This window comes from Paroedura picta, chromosome 18 (genome assembly GCF_049243985.1).
Source record: "Paroedura picta isolate Pp20150507F chromosome 18, Ppicta_v3.0, whole genome shotgun sequence".
NCBI classification, from domain to species: domain Eukaryota; kingdom Metazoa; phylum Chordata; class Lepidosauria; order Squamata; family Gekkonidae; genus Paroedura; species Paroedura picta.
The window spans coordinates 8,297,422-8,318,611 of record NC_135386.1 but is presented as its reverse complement, the minus strand read 5'-3'; the positions used below and the strand labels follow the sequence as shown (position 1 = coordinate 8,318,611).

The following is a 21,190-nucleotide window of genomic DNA, read 5'->3' as shown; positions in this document are numbered from 1 at the left end:
CATGACACCAAGAGTTTTGACTTCTAAAAGAGCTTTTTTCTGGAGCCCAAACCTTCTTTCAGAGCTTCCAGGACAGTTCTTCTAGTCCTTTTGCTTCTAAATAGGTATTCTTCCCTTCCCTTCAGGATTCTAAATAGGTATCTTTACCTTCCCTTCAGGATTCTAAATAGGTATTCTTCCCTTCCCTTCAGGATTCTAAATAGGTATCTTTACCTTCCCTTCAGGATTCTAAATAGGTATTCTTCCCTTCCCTTCAGGATTCTAAATAGGTATTCTTCCCTTCCCTTCAGGATTCTAAATAGGTTCCCTTCCCTTCAGGATTCTAAATAGGTTACCTTCCCTTCAGGATTCTAAATAGGTATTCTTCCCTTCCCTTCAGGATTCTAAATAGGTATTCTTCCCTTCCCTTCAGGATTCTAAATAGGTTCCCTTCCCTTCAGGATTCTAAATAGGTTACCTTCCCTTCAGGATTCTAAATAGGTATTCTTCCCTTCCCTTCAGGATTCTAAATAGGTATTCTTACCTTCCCTTCAGGATCCACCAGCAAGAGATGTTTGGGTAGACCTCTTTGGAGTCCGCTCAGAACATACTGGCCGGGTGACGTTGCACTTTCTCGCACCAAAAAATCCCCATCGTTCACTAAGAGGCTCTCCGCAGCCTTCCGGGTTAATTTCCCGTGGTAGCACTCTTCGTTCCACAGCTGTTGTTTCATGCTTCTGACTCCTCCAAGGCCACCTCTGTTGCAGGGAATATTCTGCTCAGCTGGTTCCAAGGATTCTGCAATTAAAGAAAGGAGAGCTTTTCACTACCTAGAGGAGTCTCAAAGCGGCCTACAATTGCCTACCCTGCCTCTCCCCACAATGGACCCCCGGTGAGGCAAGCGAGGCTGAGAAAGCTCTGAGAGAATTATGACTGGCCCAAGGTCACCCAGCTGCATGTGGAGGAGGAGAGGGGAATCGAACCCGGTTCTCCAGATTAAAAGCCGCCGTTCTGAACCAAAGATGCAGAATTACATTCCTTCAAGCCAGCTTTGCTAATATGAACTAAACAAAGGTGTTCAGTCTTGCTTGGGTATTGTCCTCCCCTCCCCCAGATCCCATTGGCTCACTGATGTGCGTTATACTTACAAAGCAAGCCTGTATACTCAAGATCACTAAAAAAATCACAGCACAGTTAATCTGGGTTAAGTATTGTGGAATATTGCTGAAGGACCACTCTGGTTGAGATCAAGAAGCACCGCTTCCAACCATGGTTCAACTATAGCAGTAGACACCAGATATTACATGGCTGAGGTCTACCAGAAACTGTCTAGAGCAGGGGTAGTCAACCTATGGTCCTCCAGATGTCCATGGACTACAATTCCCATAAACTCATGGGAATTGTAGTCCATGGACATCTGGAGGACCACAGGTTGACTACCCTGGGTCTAGAGTCTTTTATACTACTAGATCTGGCTTTCTCAACCAGGGTTTCGTGAAACTCTGGGGTTTCTTGATGAATGGGAGGGGGGGAGTTAATTTTATATATTTTTAAAAATGTATTAAACGTATATTGGGTGCTGTGACCATCTATGGTCATGTCAACCCATCCCCGCCAATGGCCAATGATGGGCAGGAAGGGGAGGGGCCCCAGGTGGGCGTGTCCACAGCTCTGCTTCCCAACCATATTCTGCAGGATTACGCCACTTCTGGGGTTTCTCAAAGCCTGGAGAATGTTTCAGGGGTATTTGACAGGCATGCATCAAACGTCATGCAAAGCTGCGAGGAATACCCTGGGTAAGGATACGGACATACTTAAACAACGCGCGGGGCTTCCGCAGGCCTGTACTGATGTTACGTTTCTGGTCGCACAAGGCGTGGCTGGCAAATTCTGAGTATTGATGTATCGAGGGTCGTCGAACAGGTCTACTTTGCTTGCATTTTTCAGCAACAATGGGGCGTCTTTGGCCGTCTGCATTTGTTCCCCACCGATCTCTGCAGTTAAGAGAAAAAGAGGAATGTTCCTGCCGTTTTACAAGAAAATGAGTCCAAAGTAAAACACTGATCATTCCCCACCTCCCCCCCAAAAACCCTGACCACATTAAGAGGGAGAAAATGTGCCAAATTATCCAATACGTTCTGCATTTATAAAAGGTCTGGTTTCTAGAATTCCGGCTGTCCTCCATAAACAATGGTGCAAAGAGAAGCTTTCACTGGTGTTCGGTCTGGATTTCTTCCACTGTCACCAATGCAAATCAAGGCGAGGAGAGGGTGACAGAAGGCTGACAGAAGCTAACTTCGTAAACAAACATGGTGGGTAACTATGAAGAGCAAGTCTCCTTAAGCTCCTAGGAATGAGCCAAGGGGTAAATGATATACATCTGCCCATAAACAATCCCCCCCCCCGCAATTAGTGGACCGGTATAGGAACAGAGCGGTAATGACTGGGGAAGGCACTGGCAAACTACCCTGTATTGAGCCTGCCATGAAAACGCTGGAGGGCGTCACCCCAAGGGCTAGACATGACCTGGTGCTTGCACAGGGGATACCTTTGCCTTTATAGGAACAGAGCACCCTATTCTCTCTCTGTCTTCAGAATCGGAATCACAAAGGGGGGGGGGACTTAAAAACCACACACTTCTGAGAGATGCTCATCCCATCCCCTACTAAAAATATCTACTTCAAGCTTTCTCAGCCAGTGGTTCATGAAACCCTGGGGTTTCTTGATGGCCCTGGAAGGGTTTCCAGAATGGGTGGGAGTTAATTTTTAATATATATTTTAAAATGTATTAAACACTTCTTGGGTCATATGACCACATGTAGTACTGTTAACCCATCTTCCCCTCCCCAAATGGCCAGTGATGGGCCTGCAGGGGGTGGGAAGGGGAGGGGCCCCAGGTGGGCGTGTCCACAGCTCTGCTTCCCAACCATATTCTGCATGATGGTGCCACTTCTGGGGTTTCTCAAAGCCTGAAAGATGTTTCAGGGGTTTCTCTGCAGACCACAAGGCTGCTCTAATATCTCCTAGGCATGCACAGAGTACTTACCTGCGTCCTTGAACTCCTCTGTGCAGTTTTCATAATTATTTGCGGCTTTAGGGCTCACGGTGGTCTGAAAGAAGCACAAGGTTGTCACAGAAAGTGTTTCTTGTCTCCAGGCAGATCAAATCATATGGAGCTCGTTTGGCCCAAACCTTTCTGGCCAAATGAAAAAAGCAAACCTGAAGTTTTTCTGACAAATAATGATTTATGCTCAGCGCTGTGTTTATGGCAAGAAAATGGCAATTCTGCACCCAGGATAGTCAAATTCAGCAAGGAGTATGAAACTATTAGCTTTGTACCATCTGTTTATTTTGCATAACCGATTTCTGCTTCCTAGAATGGGAAACATGAAGTGAGAAGTTATAGTTTCTAAAAGCAAGTCTATCCCTTTCTGTTGCTGAGAATATAAAGGGAAAGAAAGGCACATCTCTGCAGTGGAAGAGGGCAGAGGCGTAATTTTTAAAATATAAACATCGTGGATTCAGAGAATCTGGCAGAAAAGTTGGCATAGCATCACAGCACCATAGTGGTATTCTAGTGTGAATTTTTCTTTTAATTGCAAAAGCCTGTTGGCTCAGGGGAAGGGAGCTGAGGCTGCTAGGAGACTACAGAAGAAAGAAGAGTTGGCTCTTATATGCTGCTTTTTTTTACCCGAAGGAGTCTCAAAGCAGCTTACAATCGCCTTCCCTTTCCTCTCCCCACAACAGACACCCTGTGAGTGGGTGAGGCTGAGAGAGCCCTGATATTACTGAAGAAGAAGAAGAAGAAGAAGAGTTGGTTCTCATATGCCACTTTTCTCTACCCGAAGGAGTCTCAAGGAGGCTTACATTCTCCTTCCCTTTCCTCTCCCCACAACAGACACCCTGTGAGGGGGGTGAGGCTGAGAGAGCCCTGAGATTACTGAAGAAGAAGAAGAGTTGGTTCTCATATGCCACTTTTCTCTACCCGAAGGAGGCTCAAAGGGGCTTACAGTCGCATTCCCTTTCCTCTCCCCACAACAGACACCCTGTGAGGTGGGCGAGGCTGAGAGAGCTCTGATATTACAGAAGAAGAAGAAGAAGAGTTGGTTCTTATATGCCACTGAGAGAGCCCTGATATTCCTGCTCGGTCAGAACAGCTTTATCAGTGGTGTGGCGAGCCCAAGGTCACCCAGCTGGCTGCATGTGGAGGAGTGGGGAATCAAACCCGGCTCACCAAATGGGGAACTGCTGCTCTCAACCCCATCACTAAGCTTCCTCATTCACACACATACTTACTGGACAGTGTTGCTGTTCACAGTGTGTGGGGCAGTTTGTTTTGTGATCTGCCTTCAGTCTGATGTCCGATAGTCCTCCTGCGGGGGGCTCTTTCCCTGAGATTTCATTGTAGTATTCGTGATCCTCTTTGTCCTGAATGTTCCACGTGGATTCCCCTAGATTCACGACCTCGCTGTACAAAACCAAACAAATATATTATCTAAAATACGCAGAAGGGGTCCTAGTTCCAGGGCTGAATATTAACAATCTCTGAATTGAACGATACTGTCCCACCAAGTTTATCTCATGCTGTTCTGACAGCAGAAAATTTTAGTGGCCCCTAAATCTCTTGTGGCGCAGAGTGGTAAGGCAGCAGACATGCAGTCTGAAGCTGTCCATCCATGAGGTTGGGAGTTCGATCCCAGCAGCCGGCTCAAAGTGGACTCAGCCTTCCATCCTTCCGAGGTCGGTAAAACGAGTACCCAGCTTGCTGGGGGGTAAACGGTAATGACTGGGGAAGACACTGGCAAACCACCCCGTATTGAGTCTGCCATGAAAACACTAGAGGGCGTCACCCCAAGGGTCAGACATGACCCGGTGCTTGCACAGGGGATACCTTTACCTTTTTTTAAATCTGCAAAAAACAAAACAAAACAAAAAAAACCCATGGATTTCCCCCTCCCTCCCAATTTGCTGCATCTCTCCTGCAAAACAGAAAAGAAAAAAAAAAACAGAACCATGAGCTTCTTGAAATCTAGTTTCTTCATTCATGACAAGAGCATAATTCAATAAAAGGCCAGGAACAGGAAAGAGATACAGATCAAGCGTCCTGGTTATGGGATATTACTCAAGGATTTAATTAAGTGATTCATAGAAACCGGAGAGCGGACGATGCAGTTGCCGTCTCTGACAGACATCCTACATCTGTTTGCTTCCATGTATGCCGCAATTTATTCATTTTACTTGAAATATTTTTATCCCACTCTGGGTTTTTAAAACTACCAATGCAGCAGCTTGAAATTTTTTAAAAAAGATACAACTAAAGCCATTCACAAGCTAAAAAAAAAAACCGAGCCTCAGTATATTAATCTCCAGTTAAACTGATAATTTGTAGGCGTGGTCAAAGTGGTTCTCCACCGGTCTATGGACTACAATTCCCATGAGCCCCTGCCAGCTGGGAATTGTAGTTCACGGACCTGTGGAGAGCCACAGTTTGGCCACTCTGATGTGAAGGACTTCTGCTCAAGAACCCTGACAGATGTTGCCGGAGTAGAAAATACTGACTTTGACATGCCAAGGTCGCAGGTTCAATCCCTGGCATCTCCATTTTTCAAAAAGAAGGATGAGGCAATAGGCCATCAACCTGAGGCCCTGCCATTCATAGTAGACAATGGGTCTAACTCGGTATAAGATTTATGGATTCACCACATTATATCAGGGAGGGCTGTGGCTCAGAGGCAGAGCATCTTGCCTTGCATGCAGAAACCCCCAGGTTCAATCCCCACCATCTCCAGTTAAGAGAATCTGGGAGAAGGTGGTGGGAAAGACCTGTACAAAAGACCTTGGAGGACCTCTTCTTGGGACCATGGACAACCATCTTGTATTCAAAGTAGGCAAAATCCAAAGTAGACCAACTAGGCAAGCTCCCTTTAGCAGAGCTAACTGGTAGATTTAGGAGATTCATGTGTGAGCAAAGGTTATTTATTCATGTAATTTATAGATCACCCCTCACTGGGGTCGTGGTGCTGTGGACCTCAGGCTGATGAATGGATTATACATCCTCAGTTTTCCTGATTGCTGAGCAAAAAGCTAATACATTATCTTCATTTATGTCTACCTTTCCAGCTCACTCAGGGGACTACCATCTGCTAAATCTCCTTTTACCTTGGTTCTAACAGCTTTCCCCAAGAACGGCAGATCTAACATGAGATGCTCTGACCAATGTAACATTAAAGCACCATTCAATTACAACTGAACACAGAAGTTATGCAAACTGTTCCAATGTAGGTTAAGGTCAGCACATAGAGAAATAGGTCACGTACCTTGAAAAATATAACATAGATTCCAATTTAACGGAAAGCGGTTATAGCCGACGTAACAAGATTGTAAGTAGATTAACTGAATCTTCTGTTATAGAAGATGACATACTTTGTCATTTTTGTTAATTAAGTCTAATTTTCAGTTCAGATTTGTCACTGAAGTCAATTGTTATATGAAAGTGCTTCTTCAGCTGGGGAATACTCTGGCAAGTCTTCCAACTGTAAATAACATTGCAAAGGACTCGAAGACATTCGCATGGAATATTCGCATGGATATTCACAAGAAGATATTCGCTTTTCGTTGGCAATCCTAGACATGAGACAACGGCTAGGGCAGGGGTAGTCAAACTGCGGCCCTCCAGATGTCCATGGACTACAATTCCCAGGAGCCCCTGCCAGCATTTGCTGGCAGGGGCTCCTGGGAATTATAGTCCATGGACATCTGGAGGGCCCCAGTTTGACTACCCCTGGGCTAGGGTAAAGGGACACTGTCGGGATTTCGAGAGCAGCTAGCAAGCAACAACAACAACAACACAGTTAGCAAGCAGTACATGAGCTGCCCGCAAACTCAATGCTGACCTTTCGTTGGAAGGAATCAAGCTAGATGGATTCTTCAAGTACTGCTTGAACCGGAGTTCGAAGGCTTGCCCTATGGTATTGATGACTTCTTGGGCCACCCCGCTGGGACATTCCAATATATGGCACGCTAGAAAAGGGAGGAAGGAATGGATGTTGATATATTAGACATTTTTATAGCCCACCAATGAAAAGTGCAATGTGGGTATACAGATACACACATGTCCACATTAAATTGATTCTGCCCTGTTTTAAAATTGAATTATGCCAATATGATTATAATTGACCTCTGTTTATTTTCCCCCACCTGTTCATTTATACGCTGCTTTCTCGAAGGTATTGATTGATGTGGCTCAAAAGAACATTTAAAGTGATACATGGAAACTCACTGTCTATACAGAGCGCATTGAAACCTGTGCACAACACAGTATAAATATCACCCGCGCCCCCTTTTTGAGCCAGTTTAGACATCCCTCTCCCCCTGGGCCTGCCAATCTACAGGTGATGATTGTATATGGCCTGAATATGCTCCCCAGAGAACACTTCAGTTGGCCATTGGCTAACTGATTGGTAATCCCCAGACCCAAAGAAGTGCAGCTGATCCCCAACAGGCCCTGGCCCCTGCCTGGTGGAATGAGCTCCCAGAGAACCACAAATCCCTGATGCAACTAGCACAGTTTTGCAGGGCCTGCAAGATGGAACTTTCTCTCCAGGCTTATGGTTGAGGCCAGTATCCATGGAAATCCTAAACATCAAGTGGGCTTCCCCTGCCAGTTTGGCATCTCTCCCTGTGGGAAGGATTCATCGGACAAATGCCTCTGGATATATTAATCGGATGACGGTGAGCTGCTAGTTTAAATGAATTTGAACGTATTTACAGAATGCTTTTATAGGATTTTAAATGTATGTTTATTGTACGTTTTTCTCAGGCATTGTTATTGCCTACAATGTTGTCCCGCCACAAGATGGTTGGATCAAGAGGGGCGGGAAACGGTAAACGATCAATTGATTGATTGGCTGCTGCATCTTACTTCTGTGCTCACCTCCCTGAATGGGCAGGTCAGCACTTCTGGGGGTTCCTCAAAGGCCGAAAAATATTTTAGGGATTCCTCCATGGTCAAAAGTTGTGAAAAGGCTGCTCTGAGCAGTTGTATGTTAGAGGCAGTTTCAACAATCAGCTGGATTGAGGGGTCAAGCTTCAAGCTGGACTCTATCACTTCAGACTGAAGGTGAAATCTTTGAACAGCTGCCCTGGAGCAGGAGGAACCCTTATTGCATGTAGAAAAGTCCCCCCCCCCTCGCTTGTTCAGGAAAAGAAAATTAAACAAGCAGCCTCATGCTCCACTCCCGCCCTCTGCTTGCTTTGGCTGTAGAGTCAGGAGACAAAAGGCAGGAAATAAACCCCTCTCCAGCCTTGTGCTTCTTCAATGCCGGTGGAGCTTCCCATGACTACCACTCCCCTCCCCACTCTTAGCTTCCCTAATTAAGCAGATAATTAAGTGCAGAAAGCAATGTCTGTTTCAAGTTGAAAAAAAGGAAGGCGGAAGATCTGGGTTCAGATCAACCTGATTTCAGCAGGATTGACAACGGGGGGAAAAAGTGAGTGCAGATGCAGCCCTGGTCAGACATTACCACTTGATTCTGCTACACGTAGAAGGTGGGCATTAGTCGAACCAGGATCCTTTGAGGAAGGTGAATCAGGGACACCGTGAATTGCCCCAGCCCACATAAAGAAACGAAGCAGACGTGTTCTCATAGAAACAGCTTTCTCGGAAATCATTGTACCTACCTCTTTGATTAACAGGATCTTTTGCAACATAGGCCACATAGTCTGTTGTATCCTAAAACACACAAAACCACAACAAATAATCAATCTGTTTTACAGAAGACTTTCTCCCCAACCTTTCCAGGAAAGCAGATAGCATCATCCTAAGCAGATAGTTTCAGGGGGCAGACAAGTTGTTCAGAGTAGGACAGCAAGAATCAAGTCCAGGAGCACCTTATAGACCAAAAAGATATTTAGGAGAGCCAGTGTGATTTCGTGAAAACCCAGGATTTCTCAACCACCCTGGAAGGGTTTTCAGAATGGGAGTTAATTTCTAATATATTTTAAAAATTCACTAAACATTTATCGGGTAATATGACCATATATGATCATGTTGACCTCCCCCTATGATGGACCCGGAGGGGGTGGGAAGAGGAGAGGCCATGGGTGGGCGTGTCCACAGCTCTGCTTCCCAACCCTATTCTGCACTATTGTGCCACTTCTTGGGTTCCTAGAAGCCTGAGGAATGTCTCAGGGGTTTCTTAACAGTAAAAACGTCAAGGAAGGCTGAGTTAGAATGTCAGACTTGGGATCTGTGAGACCCAGGTTCAAATCCCGACTTTGCCATGGAAGTTTGCTGGGTGACCTTGGGACAGCCACACACTTTCTGCCTAACCTACCTCACACAGTCGTTGCAAGAATAAAGAGGAGAGAAGGACAATGCAATGGGGATTTGGTCTCCATTGGGGAGAAAGGCAAAGGTACAAGTAAAGTAAATAAGGAGGTAATCTTTTGAGAGTTCAAACTCTGCCTCCAGCAACTCCAATGAAAAGGATCTAGTAACTGGTGATGTGAAAGACCTTTAGCGGACACCCAGGGGAGACAACACCAATCCTTGTAGAAAACAGTAACCTTCATGGACTAATGGTCTGATTCACATGAATTTTGACTCTTGAAAGTTTATCCCTCGGATGTCTTATTGGTCTCTAAGGCATTTCTGGACTCGACTCTAGCTATCCTGTGTAGAGTTAGACCCTTCTCAGTATAAAAATGTACTTACGGGATCTCCTCCCGAGGCAAAAGAAATGGACTGCATGTGATGGTTTGCAATAATCTGAAAAATTGAAAAAGGAAAGATTATGCCCATGTGCCATATTGTGTAGAGATTGATCTGCGTTGGAGATTGTTTCGCACAATTCCCCCTCACCCCTGTTGGAGGTCCCCCCCAAAACCCCTTCTAATCCAGTTCTTGAGGAAGTGGGGGACCCCAGGGACAGGATTTCAAGGGTCATTTTAGGCTGCTTTGTGATGGGGGGGACTTCCACCTGCAGAAGTATCAGCCTAGATCAGCCTTTTTGAACCTTCTGACCATGAAGGAGCCTGTGAAATCATTTTTCAGGCTTCGAGGTCCCTCAGAAATGATGTCAGCTGACCAGGCCTCCCTGCCGAGGTCCTGGAAGAGACATCACAGGAAGTGACATCACCACTCACATTAATGGTCAGGCTCAGGGAGGGAAGGGGGAAGCAGTTTAAGGCAGGAATTGGCATGCAGGCTCCGTCCCTCCCAGGCACAGAAACTACGAGAGAACTCACACTCAGGAAAGGGATAGGAGAGAGCAATAGAAGTGGTTCCCTAGCTTGTGGCCAAATCCATTAAGGCACGAGGAGAAATACCATGGACCCCCCTCCGGAGTTCCTATGGACCTCTGGGGGTCTGTAGACCCCGGTTGGGAATCCCTGACCTACCTCCAAACCATCCACATAGAGATTCCATTCTAAAAGTATTTCGGAAGTATTCCCAAAACCATGCTTCTGGAAGATGAATGATTTAGGATCAGTTTCTGTTTGCAGCAGGTCGACTGGTACTGCCCGAACAACAACAACAGCAACAAAGACACACAAATAAAAGAGCTATTTAATGAAAGGAGTCAACCCACCTGCTGGGTTTCCATGTTCATTAGCGTCAGACTGCTTGTTGAGATGGTCAATTTTATACTGATGCCAGAGAACTGAAGGTTACTTTTCCCGAGCACTGGAGACAGAAATTTAGCCGGAGGCTGCAAAGACAAGAGAATGCCTGTTCATATTTCATCAGATGCCAAGAAATGCAGTTTCTCCCAAGGCTTTGGGAAACATATGGCTTATGTGGCCGGACGTACACAGAAATATTTCCTGAGCCAACTAGGAAGGACGGGTTATAAAAATAACGATTAAATAGCATTAAGATTCTCCTGGTTGCCAACCAGCTTGTAGATCCCATTAAGGTGCTGGCTAGAGCACCTTAAGAGAAAGGAGCTTTCAGGATTAGTCCAAGTGCAGTCATGGTGACATTGGGACTTCTGTCAAGTTGTAATGGGCTCCTGAAGATACCAGGTGGGCAGAAAAGGTACAACTGGGATTCCAGGGATTGCTTGCACCGTTTGACCCCTCCAAAGATGCAGGAATGGCTTAGTCCATGATGCCCAGCATGAAAGCAATATCCTTCCATCCTTCCATCCATCCTTCCATCCATCCATCCATCCACCCTTCCATCCATCCCTCCATCCCTCCCTCCCTCCATCCATCCATCCATCCACCCATCCATCCATCCATCCATCCCTCCATCCCTCCCTCCATCCATCCATCCATCCACCCATCCATCCATCCATCCATCCATCCATCCATCCATCCATCCATCCATCCTTCCATCCACCCTTCCATTCCTCCATTCCCTGTTTTGGCATTCCCAGGGTCATATTTACCTTCCGCTTTTTGACAGCCCCATGTGTTCCTGGCACAGCTTCGCACAGTCGACTTATCGCTTCCCTTTTTAAAAAAGAAGAAAGAACAAGAGTTATTGAGCATCATCTTGTTAGAATAGTGACTTTATTAATAGAATCTTAGCTCCAGATAGTGAATGACTCTTTTGGAAGCTTACGTTCATTTTGGTTTCAGGAAAAACGCATTGCAGGAAATAACGATTCACAGCCTACCCAGGCAGGGACAGTTTCCTTATAAAGAAAAGGGCTCTTGGTCTCAGGCTACTGCCTATCCAAGGAACATGGTCTGCATGCTTGGAAAGGGAAGAGGGACTGACCACCCAAGCAGAATATCAAGAGATGCCACAGTGTGCACCTGGTCCTCCCTGACCCTAGGGGTGCTGTTGCTTTGACACAAAGCTCTATATTTTAGAAGTGACTTGCTTACTTCATCCTTTTCCATTTAATTCTTCAGTGATCCAAAGGTTAGGGTACGTACCTGGATAACGAACACATGAACTGAAACTTTGGTCATGCCTTTACTCTCCGGACACAATCAAAATGTTTGTTCGTTCTCTTTCCCACACAGGACAATGGTAGCCTCCATCTTGTTAATCTCTCTTAAACTTCTCATTTCAGTTTGTTACAGTCATAATTGTTGTCACCTTATTCAAGTTGTCTTTCTGTTTTATACAGTCTTCGCTGGACTCTTTCTTCTCATCACTCTTTTAAGTTGATATTTTCTTACAAGCATTTCCCCAGTCTAGCTTCTCTACCTGTACCTTCTTCTGTCTCCTGCCTGAACACTCTTTATGGTCTGTGTTGAGATTGCTTTTATGCTCTTTCTGTGATGTTCTTGATGTTCTTTTAATGAAGGTTTTATTACTAGCTTTTGTTAGCGATGGGTCACTTTTGGTATTAGGTCATCCAATTATTTTGTTTTTAGTGTTAGCTGTCCCACACAGGTAATGTGGAGAGGCAGCATATTTATGAAGAAGAAGAAGAAGAAGAGTTGGTTTTAATACCCTGCTTTTCATTGCCCAAAGGTGTCTCAAGATGACTTCCAATCACCATCCCTTCCTCTCCCCACAACAGGCACCCTGTGAGGAAGGTAAGGCTGAGAGAGCTCTGACAGAACTGCTTGGTCAGAACAGCACTGTTGGGACTGTGACAAGCCCAAAGTCACCCTGCTGGTTGCATATGTAACTATATATTCCACCCCAGAACATTTCACAAAACAGATGCGACTCACAAGATCTCTAATGAAGATCTCCCCTAATTTTCTTTTTTTCGAACTGGGTAAAGTCAGCTCTAACCACATTTGCCCCTCTACTAAGCCCCTGGTCTTAATTCCCCTCCATTCCCTTCCCCCAGTGTTTCACTGTGTGGGAGAAAACATAATTCCAGACAGGCAGCTGTCGCAATAAAATAAAACAAGAGTCCAGGCGTATTTTAAGTCTAACAGCATGTATTCCAGCAGAGGTTTCTATGAGTCAGAGCTTGCTTAATTAGATGCACTAAAGTGGACTTCCATTAAGTCAGTGCTTTTAGTTTCAGAAGAGGAAGGCTCTACTCCAACAGAAATGAACTTTCATTCACAAAAACCTATGCTGGGATCAGCCACGCTCGTCTTTAAGTTGCCTCTTAAAGTTGCCACTTGTTTTGGTACACGGGCAGCCAAACCGTGGCTCTCCAGATGTCCATGGACTACAATTCCCATGAGCTCATGGGAATTGTAGTCCATGGACATCTGGTGAGCCACCGTTTGGCCACCTCTGCCCTACGGGGTAGCCATAAGTCAAATGTGACTTGACAACACTCCATGCACACATAACCATAAATCAACAATTGCACCTTAAAGACCAGAATATAGAAGCACATTCTTAAGACAACGGATGCTCTTTCATGAGCTCAGAAGCAGACACTCTGAGCCTTTCTGAATTCTGCTGAAGCAAATGTCCAGTGTTCAAGGTTGCCTCTGGAAAAGGCAGACGGAAGCTACACTTGCTATCTCAGCGGTGAAAGAACTGAGGTGACTTCTCAAGCCCTCCAATGGGGCTGCAGATCCAGTCTAGCACGTCTGAATAGGACTTAAGCAATTGACAGATTCTTGGGAGCTGGATCCAGAGAGGAAGGGGGGAAATTGATTTCTACAGGACCAAGGAGAGCTCCCTGGGCAAGTTAGACTTTGCTTTGACATGGTTCTGAGCCGAACTGAGCACCCAAACAATGAAACAAGAGCACTGGGTACCCATGCTAGCAATCCATGTAAAAGACCTGGAGGTCTCATGAATGTTGGAATTACAAGATCAGATGTTCTGCTGTCTCTGACAGGAGCCTGTAGGAGAGTGGGGGTATTGGGTGCTGTGGTGGAATTCGGTCTTCCTGTTTGACAAGTCTGATCTTCCAGTCTTGAAGGAGAACTGGGCCTGATTCCCCACTCCTCCACATGTAGACAGCTGGGTGACCTTGGTCCTGTCATAGTTCTCTCAGAGCTCTCTCAGCCTCACCTCCCTCGCTGGGGGGGTCTGTTGTGGGGAGAGGAAAGGGAAGGCGAATGTAAGCCGCTCTGAGACTCCTTTGGGGTACCAAAAAGCTGCTCTCCTTCAAATGTTTTATAAGGATCGAGGTGTTAGATCACTTTTACATCATATTAATGTATTTCAAATGCTTTCCTATGTGTCATCTTGCTGTCCATCAACCAAAGGCCAGCTAAGGTTAACCTCAATGGGAGTCTGGTGATATTTCCCTTACTTCCAAAATATTTTCCAGCGGGGATGGATTTCATTTCATTTTCTTTCCTGTAGAGCGAGGCAGGATTAAGGCCATGGGTAGGGTTGGATGTTGGAACCCCTTAGCCCATCAGCGTACTGGGCAGGTTGCTAGTTATTAGCCTAGCTTACTTTGCAGAATAGTTGAATAAAATAGGAGTCCAGTGGCACTTTAAAGAATAATAAGATTTATTCCAACATAAGCTCTCAAAGTAGCTTCCAATCGCCTTCCCTTCCTCTCCCCACAACAGGCACCTGTGAGGTAGATGGGGCTGAGAGAGCCCTTATATGACTGTTCTGTGAGAACAGTACTATCAGGACTGTGATGAGCCGAAGGTCACCCAGTTGGCTGCATGTGGAGGAGCGGGGAATCAAACCTGGATCACCAGATTAGAAGCTGCCACTCTTAACCACTATACAGCACTGGATCCTTAAAACATAATGCCCAATTAAATGAGATAAACAGAAATGCTAAGAAATTGCAGAGATACAACTGAAGAAATGAGCATTTGTGGGGGTGGATGGGCAAGACAGCACCCCAAGTGAGTGAGCTAGGAATCCCAGGTCCCTATTAAGCCCTGGGTTAGATGGCCCTGTCTTGAATTTGCAAATGAATCCTAACACAGCAATTTCACATTAGATTGTCTCTTTGATGGATTGTTGAAAGCACAGAAGTGTCGACAGATTATTAAGTTGCCTTAAGCATTTGTCAGAAGGGTCAGAACATAAGATTTTGAGAAACTCGTAAGATTTCCTTCCTGCCCTGATTTAAATGTACCTCTTCTTCTCTTTTTAAAGATCCTCTCTGTGCACAGATGGGGAAAAGAGGAGATGGCTAATAACATACTGGCAGGCAGCACTTAGCGGCCTGCATCAAAGACAGACAAATTACACACCACATAGCCCGATGACACGCCACATTTCACCCCCACTCTCCGACAAAGAAACGTCTGATATCAGATTGGTCAGCCTTTTTTATGTTGGCATGCAAGGCAGCATTTAATTATCCTCATCAAAGTCGTTCAGGAAACGAAAAAGACTAAGTTAACTTTGTCAAAGGTCAGCGACTCTGTGCTCCCTGGAAGCTGGCAGCACTTGGATGTGGAAACGCATCCTTCTTGGAATCCGTTTAAGGCATCCGTGTCTCCTCACTTTGTGACTTTGAAGCGTTTTTTTTTTTTAAACAGTGTCAAGGATAACGCAGCAACACAGCAAAATGCCAGCGACTGTTCGAAAACAGAAGATATATCTCGGAGAACGTTGAGGAATAGCTGAAATCCACTAAGTTCCTCGCTCCCAGATAGAGATAGGCCCATGCTGAACGGAGAAGGGAGTGGGTATGTGTTTCATCGTCCGCCATTTTGATATTATGTTATTCTTCTAATTTGTTTAATGGGTGATTTTAGGGGATTTTATTGTTTTTATGGATTTTGTAAACCGCTGTGAGACCTTTGTGAGAAGCGCTATATAAATATTAAACAAACAAGCAAACAAATAAATAAAAACCACCAAAGTACCACAGGGAAACCTAAGCAGGTCTACTCTGACATAGGGTCAGAATAAAATAGGGTCCCATTTTATGCAGTAGAACTTGCCCATTTTCCGTTTACGGAATCCAAGATGGCGTCGGGCAGCAGGAGCAGTCTGGTTTTTAAATTTGTTTGCCCCCTCATTCCGCCCTCCCCGAATAGCCAGGAGACCGATCCTAGGATTATCCGGCAGCCAGGCAAGGGATGTTCGGAGGTGGTTTGTCATTGCCGGCCTCTGCCCCAAGACCTTCATGTTCGTAGGAGGTCTCCCATCCAAGTACGAGCCAGAGTCAGCCTTGTGGTGCTACCTTTGGCTAACAACTGCAGGTCAAAAGAGATCCAGCGGCAAAGAGGTTCTGCTCAGCATCTTTAGGAACAGACCATCCTGCCCTCTCTTGAAAGGGAGCGAAAACCAGCCGCTTGGTGCTGGAAAACAACCCAAGGCCCATCGGGTGTCAAGGATCCTGCCAGACTGGGCCTCCTTCAGAGAGTCCAGAGGAGAACTTTGTTGAAGAAGAGAGGGAGGCTCACGGCAACACTGGCCCACTTTGTCCATTGTTCCTGCCAACGAGACGGAGGGGAAGGGCTCAGCGGGGCCGCCGCGAATGAATAAAAATGCTGTGGGAGACAAATCTTTTAAAGCCTCCAAGGCCAGGCCTTTGCCCGCAGAACAGAACGGGGATTGTATCCTGCTAAGGAGAAGGCTGAATCATCGGGACAAAGTCTGCCTTATTCAGTCAGCACATTTCCCAAATAACCCCCCCCTGCCCTAAAGTTCTTCCACCGAGCCATGTTCAAGTGGAAGAGTTAACCCGGCCTTCGCACCCCCCCGCAAACAGTCCAGAGCTGGAAACAGAGACGTGCTTGTAAGACTCCGGTTCTTAGAATCATAGAATCATAGAGTTGGAAGGGCCTACACAGGCCACCTAGTCCAACCCCCTGCTCAATGCAGGATCAGCCCAGAGCATCCTAAAGCATCCAAGAAAAGTGTGCATCCAACCTTTGCTTGAAGACTGCCAGTGAGGGGGAGCTCACCACCTCCTTAGGCAGCCTATTCCACTGCTGAACTACTCTGACTGTGAAAATTGTTTTCCTGATCTCTAGCCTATATCGTTGGACTTGTAGTTTAAACCCATTACTGCGTGTCCTTTCCTCTGCAGCCAACAGAAACAGCATCCTGCCCTCCTCCAAGTGACAACCTTTCAAATACTTAAAGTCGTGCTACATGTGCTAAATGGATCAACCAGCTCCTCTTATAAAAGCTGTATCCATGTACTCAGCGATAACCTGTCTGCCCCTGGTTTCAAAGTGGACATTGCTTCGCTTAAAGATGCAATGGGGAAATGTTATTGATCCGCAGTCAGAAATCTATCCCAGTAGTTGCCAGGATCTGGATAGGCCAGGGTAGCCCCATCTCAACAGATTCTGGAAGCTAAGCAGGGTTGGCCGTGGTTACTGTTCGGATGAGAGGAGACGGACGGAGTCAACCCAAGAAGCCACCATCCTCAGCTTGCAAGAACTGAGCAAACCTGTTGAGGAGAGGACATTTTGAGGACCATTTGTCCATTAGTCAGAAGAGAGCTTCTGGGTTTTAACACACTCAGTCCAGTGGATGCTTTCCTTTGTTTTTCACCAGCAAAAATCTGGTTGGTTCCAAGTTCAGAAGAATTTCAGAACATACACACAGCCCGCCCTTAAAGCTGAAAGCATCCATAGGAGTGTTCTCTTTGTTAGTGTGTCCATCTTTGTGTCCCTGTTGTTTTCTGTACTAACCAATTATCAAATTGGGTGTGTGCGTGTCTGATTGCCAGGAATTTGGGGAGGGAATAAGGAGAAATAGTCTCCAACACACCCTTTCAGGGGTTCCAGCAGAATTGAGATGCTCACCGCAGTAAGCAGGATTAGTTTTTTGGGAAACATTCAAGGATCTCCTGCATTGCCGTGCTTATGGTGTGCTATCACCTGAATTTTAACCTTCGATCTTCTCTCTTTCAGCGGCACAAAACGAGATGATGCTTTCTCCGCACGACAGACGAGAAAAGACTAACGTGAAATGTTAATTTAAAGCACTGGCTAGGCCATCTTCTTCTAACCGCCTAATGAGATGCATAAATTAATTGCAACGGCAAAAAAACACACACACACACATGCACACAAACTTCCGACTACAAGGCTAAACGATGCATTAAGGCTGCATTAAAGCACAGCGAAGGGAAGTTTTAACGACTTAAGCTTTTAGCAATTCATTTTTAAAGGCACGGCTTAATAGCCAGGCATCGTCTTAAATGCATCTTAGCATCTTGTTTATTGATCGTGGAAATGCAAGGTTTTCTTGAATGGCTTTCCCCACCCACCGCTCTTCTCTTCCTGTTTAAAAACTGAACGTTCCTCCTGATCTCTGAGCCTGTTTTGCCCCTAGGAAAGCAGAAGAAATACAAAAACTGAATTCTTTTGAGACTCTTCATTTTACACACACACAACCTTCCAGACACAGTCAGCTATTGCCTGGCCTATAACACGGTTTCCCATGCTGGCCTGTAAGGAAATATGTGTATGCGAGAAAAAGATATCAAGATTTCATTCCAAAACTTGCAAAGGATGCCGAAGAGCGACAATTAGCCGGAGACGGAAGAAACCTCGGGCTGGATTTGACATCCATCTCAAAGATCTGTTTTCCAGAACCCAAGGAAGGAAGTTGCAACCCGCTTGGCGCATGATGTCACACCGCATGATGTCACCCAAAAAGCCCTTGGGGAACCATGCGCCGATCTTTATTGTTTCCTGCTCAACGGAGACGTTTTACGACATTCATCCGTATCAGCGTCGGTGGCCCATATAATCCCAAAGTAATATCCAGCTGACATCCTCTACATGCCTTGCAAGGATGAATCCCGGGAGTTATGCGACTCGCAATAAACAAACGGCAACCGGTACCTCCCGATCCCATTTTTCATCTCATTTCCCTACCGGAACCGTCGATGGACGGCTGAGGCTGTACCGGCGTGATTTAAAATACAAATATTACGAGCGACGGCTTGAGGAAAGAGGGCCTCGATTGATTTCCACAGCATGGTACACAAAGGCATTTTTGCCTTGGCGAGAGAAGGAAGCCAACGGGAAAGGCACAAAGGACCTGCAGAGGGCTAGGTGGGCGCTGTAGCCGGCCTTACTCTCTAGCTGCGCCTCAGGGAGCTCGTTCAAAACAAGTTGGGCTGGGGTGGGATGGAAGCGGTTGTGTCTGCAGTTCTTCCGAGGACTAAGTTCGAGGCAGGATTTTTAAGCCGGCATTATAATTGACTGGTGCGCAGCCTGATCCAGTCGGTTTAAAGCGAAACTAACCAATAGCGCACACTGGCGAGAAGATCTATTGTGGGGCGTGTGTATACAAGTCGGGATTGGTTGTGGGTTTCGTGGTTTGGGGTTTGCCTCTTTGTACCATAATGAAGAGTCACAATAAAGAGCTGAAATGAACCCCCAGTGCCCTGGTCTATGAACCCACATGGATCTAACGGAAGCCCAGATCAGTGTCCGGATTCTCCTCTTCATTTGCTGGGATCGGGAAACAGTAATTAGCCATGTACGGAACAGGCCAAATATGTGAGCTTTTACAATCAGTGTAGATCTTCTCCTTCTCCTTCTCCTTCTCCTCCTCCTCCTCCTCCTCCTCCTCCCCCTCCCCCTCCCCCTCCCCCTCCCCCTCCCCCTCCCCCTCCCCCTCCCCCTCCCTCTCCCTCTCCCTCTCCCTCTCCTCCTCCTCCTTCTCCTTTTCCTCCTCCTCCTCCTCCTCCTTCTCCTTCTCCTTTTCCTTTTCCTTCTCCTCCTCCTCCTCCTCCTCCTCCTCCTCCTTCGTCCTCCTCCTCCTCCTCCTCCTCCTCCTTCCTCCTCCTTCTCCTCCTCCTTCTTCTTCACAAGCTATGATTTCCCCGCCTGGCCTACATATCAAGATCCCAAACCCTCTTAGTTTGGAGTCAAGGGACAAACCATGATGTGATGGAAAATGCAAGGTCATGTACAGTTGGGGGGTGGGGGGGTATAGAAGCCCAAGGACTTCCAAGGCTCATTCTCCTAGTAAAAAACACATGGTGTACTGTTACGCTTGAACGCAGGCCAAGAGCCATAAATCCAAACTAAAACAGAATGTCGAAGCATAAAGAGATCTTGGAGATGGCTGCTGGGGGGAAAACCGTCAGCAGAATTCCGAGGGCATTTGTGCCTCTCAAGCAAAGTAAATAGCTTTTGATAAAATACGCTTCCACCACTTACCTTGTCACTTGAGTTCTGGTGCCAAAATCCAAGGACCTCATTGACTGCAGCACTTCGATACAGCCCATATACTAGAATAAGCACAGAGTTTGGGGGGGGGGAGGGAGAGAAATCATAGCTGTTTAAAAATGCTCTAGAACAAATAGAGAATAAGAATATACATTTGCATAAAAGGCCACCTCATTTATTATTTATTCATTCAGACGTTTATACTCCACTTCCACTCCCAGCCTAGCCTACCCCACAGGGTGGTTGTTAGGATATACTCAGGAGGGCAAAATGATGTTCTAACAGGCTTTGGTTCACCACCAGAGGAGGGCAACAAAGATGGTGAGGGGTTTGGAGACCAAGACGTATGAGGAAAGGTTGGGGGAGCTTGGCCTGTTTAGCCTGGAGAGAAGGTGACTGAGTGGGGGTTTGATAACCATCTTCAAGTATTTAAAAGCCTGGAGCAGAATTGTTCTCTCTTGCCCCGGAGGGACGGACCAGAACCAATGGGATGAAATTAATACAAAGAAAATTCCGTCTAAACTTCCGGAAGAACTTCCTGACAGTCAGAGCGGTTCCTCAGTGGAACAGGCATCCTCAGGAGGTGGTGAGTTCTCCATCTTTGGAGATATTTAAACAGAGGCTAGATAGCCATCTGACGGAGAGGCGGATTCTGTGAAGGCTCAAGGGGGTGGCAGGTTACAGTTGAGGAGCGATTGGGATGTGAGTGCCCTGCATTCTGCAGGGGGTTGGACTAGATGACCCAGGAGGTCCCTTCCAACTCAATGATTCTATGATTCCAAGAATTTCCCCAACCGGACTTAGCAACCCAAGGTGAGAAGCAGACAGCCGTTGCTTTTGCATCGACCCAGTCAACTTGAGGGATTGTTTTACCCTGACAGGCCTGTTTGTACATGGGCCTCCTCCGCGAAGTGGAAGGAGTCACACAAAATAGCCAGGGAAAGGAGAGAAACCTCGCCTCAGGGACAAGGGCAGGCAAGATTTCTCCAAGGCAGCAAGATGAGAGGGGCGGTCGAGGGCCAGAAGGGAAAGAGGACAGGGCTATAAGATGGAGGCAGCATATTCATGGCAACAGGATGAACAGGGATGGTGAAACCTTTATCTGGGAGACCCAGGTTTGAATCCCCACTTGTCCAGCCAAAGATGGAAGAGTAACGCTGGGCCAGCCACAGCATCTCGGGCTTACAGGTTTGTGGGGAAGAGAGAATGGAGGAAAGGAAAACAACATAAGCCACTCTGGGTCCCC

General features: G+C 46.3%; 1 protein-coding gene across 2 annotated transcripts in view; it reads right to left on the bottom strand.

The window, feature by feature from the left end:
• SHC4 (SHC adaptor protein 4) overlaps window positions 1–21,190 on the bottom strand; it is a 46,091-nt gene that overhangs the window by 3,554 nt on the left and 21,347 nt on the right. For both annotated transcript variants that reach the window (XM_077318219.1, XM_077318220.1), the window contains exons 3-12: window positions 19,936–20,006; window positions 11,376–11,439; window positions 10,572–10,691; window positions 9,695–9,748; window positions 8,659–8,710; window positions 6,873–6,999; window positions 4,276–4,447; window positions 3,026–3,089; window positions 1,794–1,973; window positions 524–777 (exon numbers count right to left, since the gene is read on the bottom strand). In XM_077318219.1, coding sequence (XP_077174334.1) covers window positions 524–777; window positions 1,794–1,973; window positions 3,026–3,089; window positions 4,276–4,447; window positions 6,873–6,999; window positions 8,659–8,710; window positions 9,695–9,748; window positions 10,572–10,691; window positions 11,376–11,439; window positions 19,936–20,006 — 1,158 coding nt within the window. The remainder of the gene's footprint in view (window positions 1–523; window positions 778–1,793; window positions 1,974–3,025; window positions 3,090–4,275; window positions 4,448–6,872; window positions 7,000–8,658; window positions 8,711–9,694; window positions 9,749–10,571; window positions 10,692–11,375; window positions 11,440–19,935; window positions 20,007–21,190) is intronic.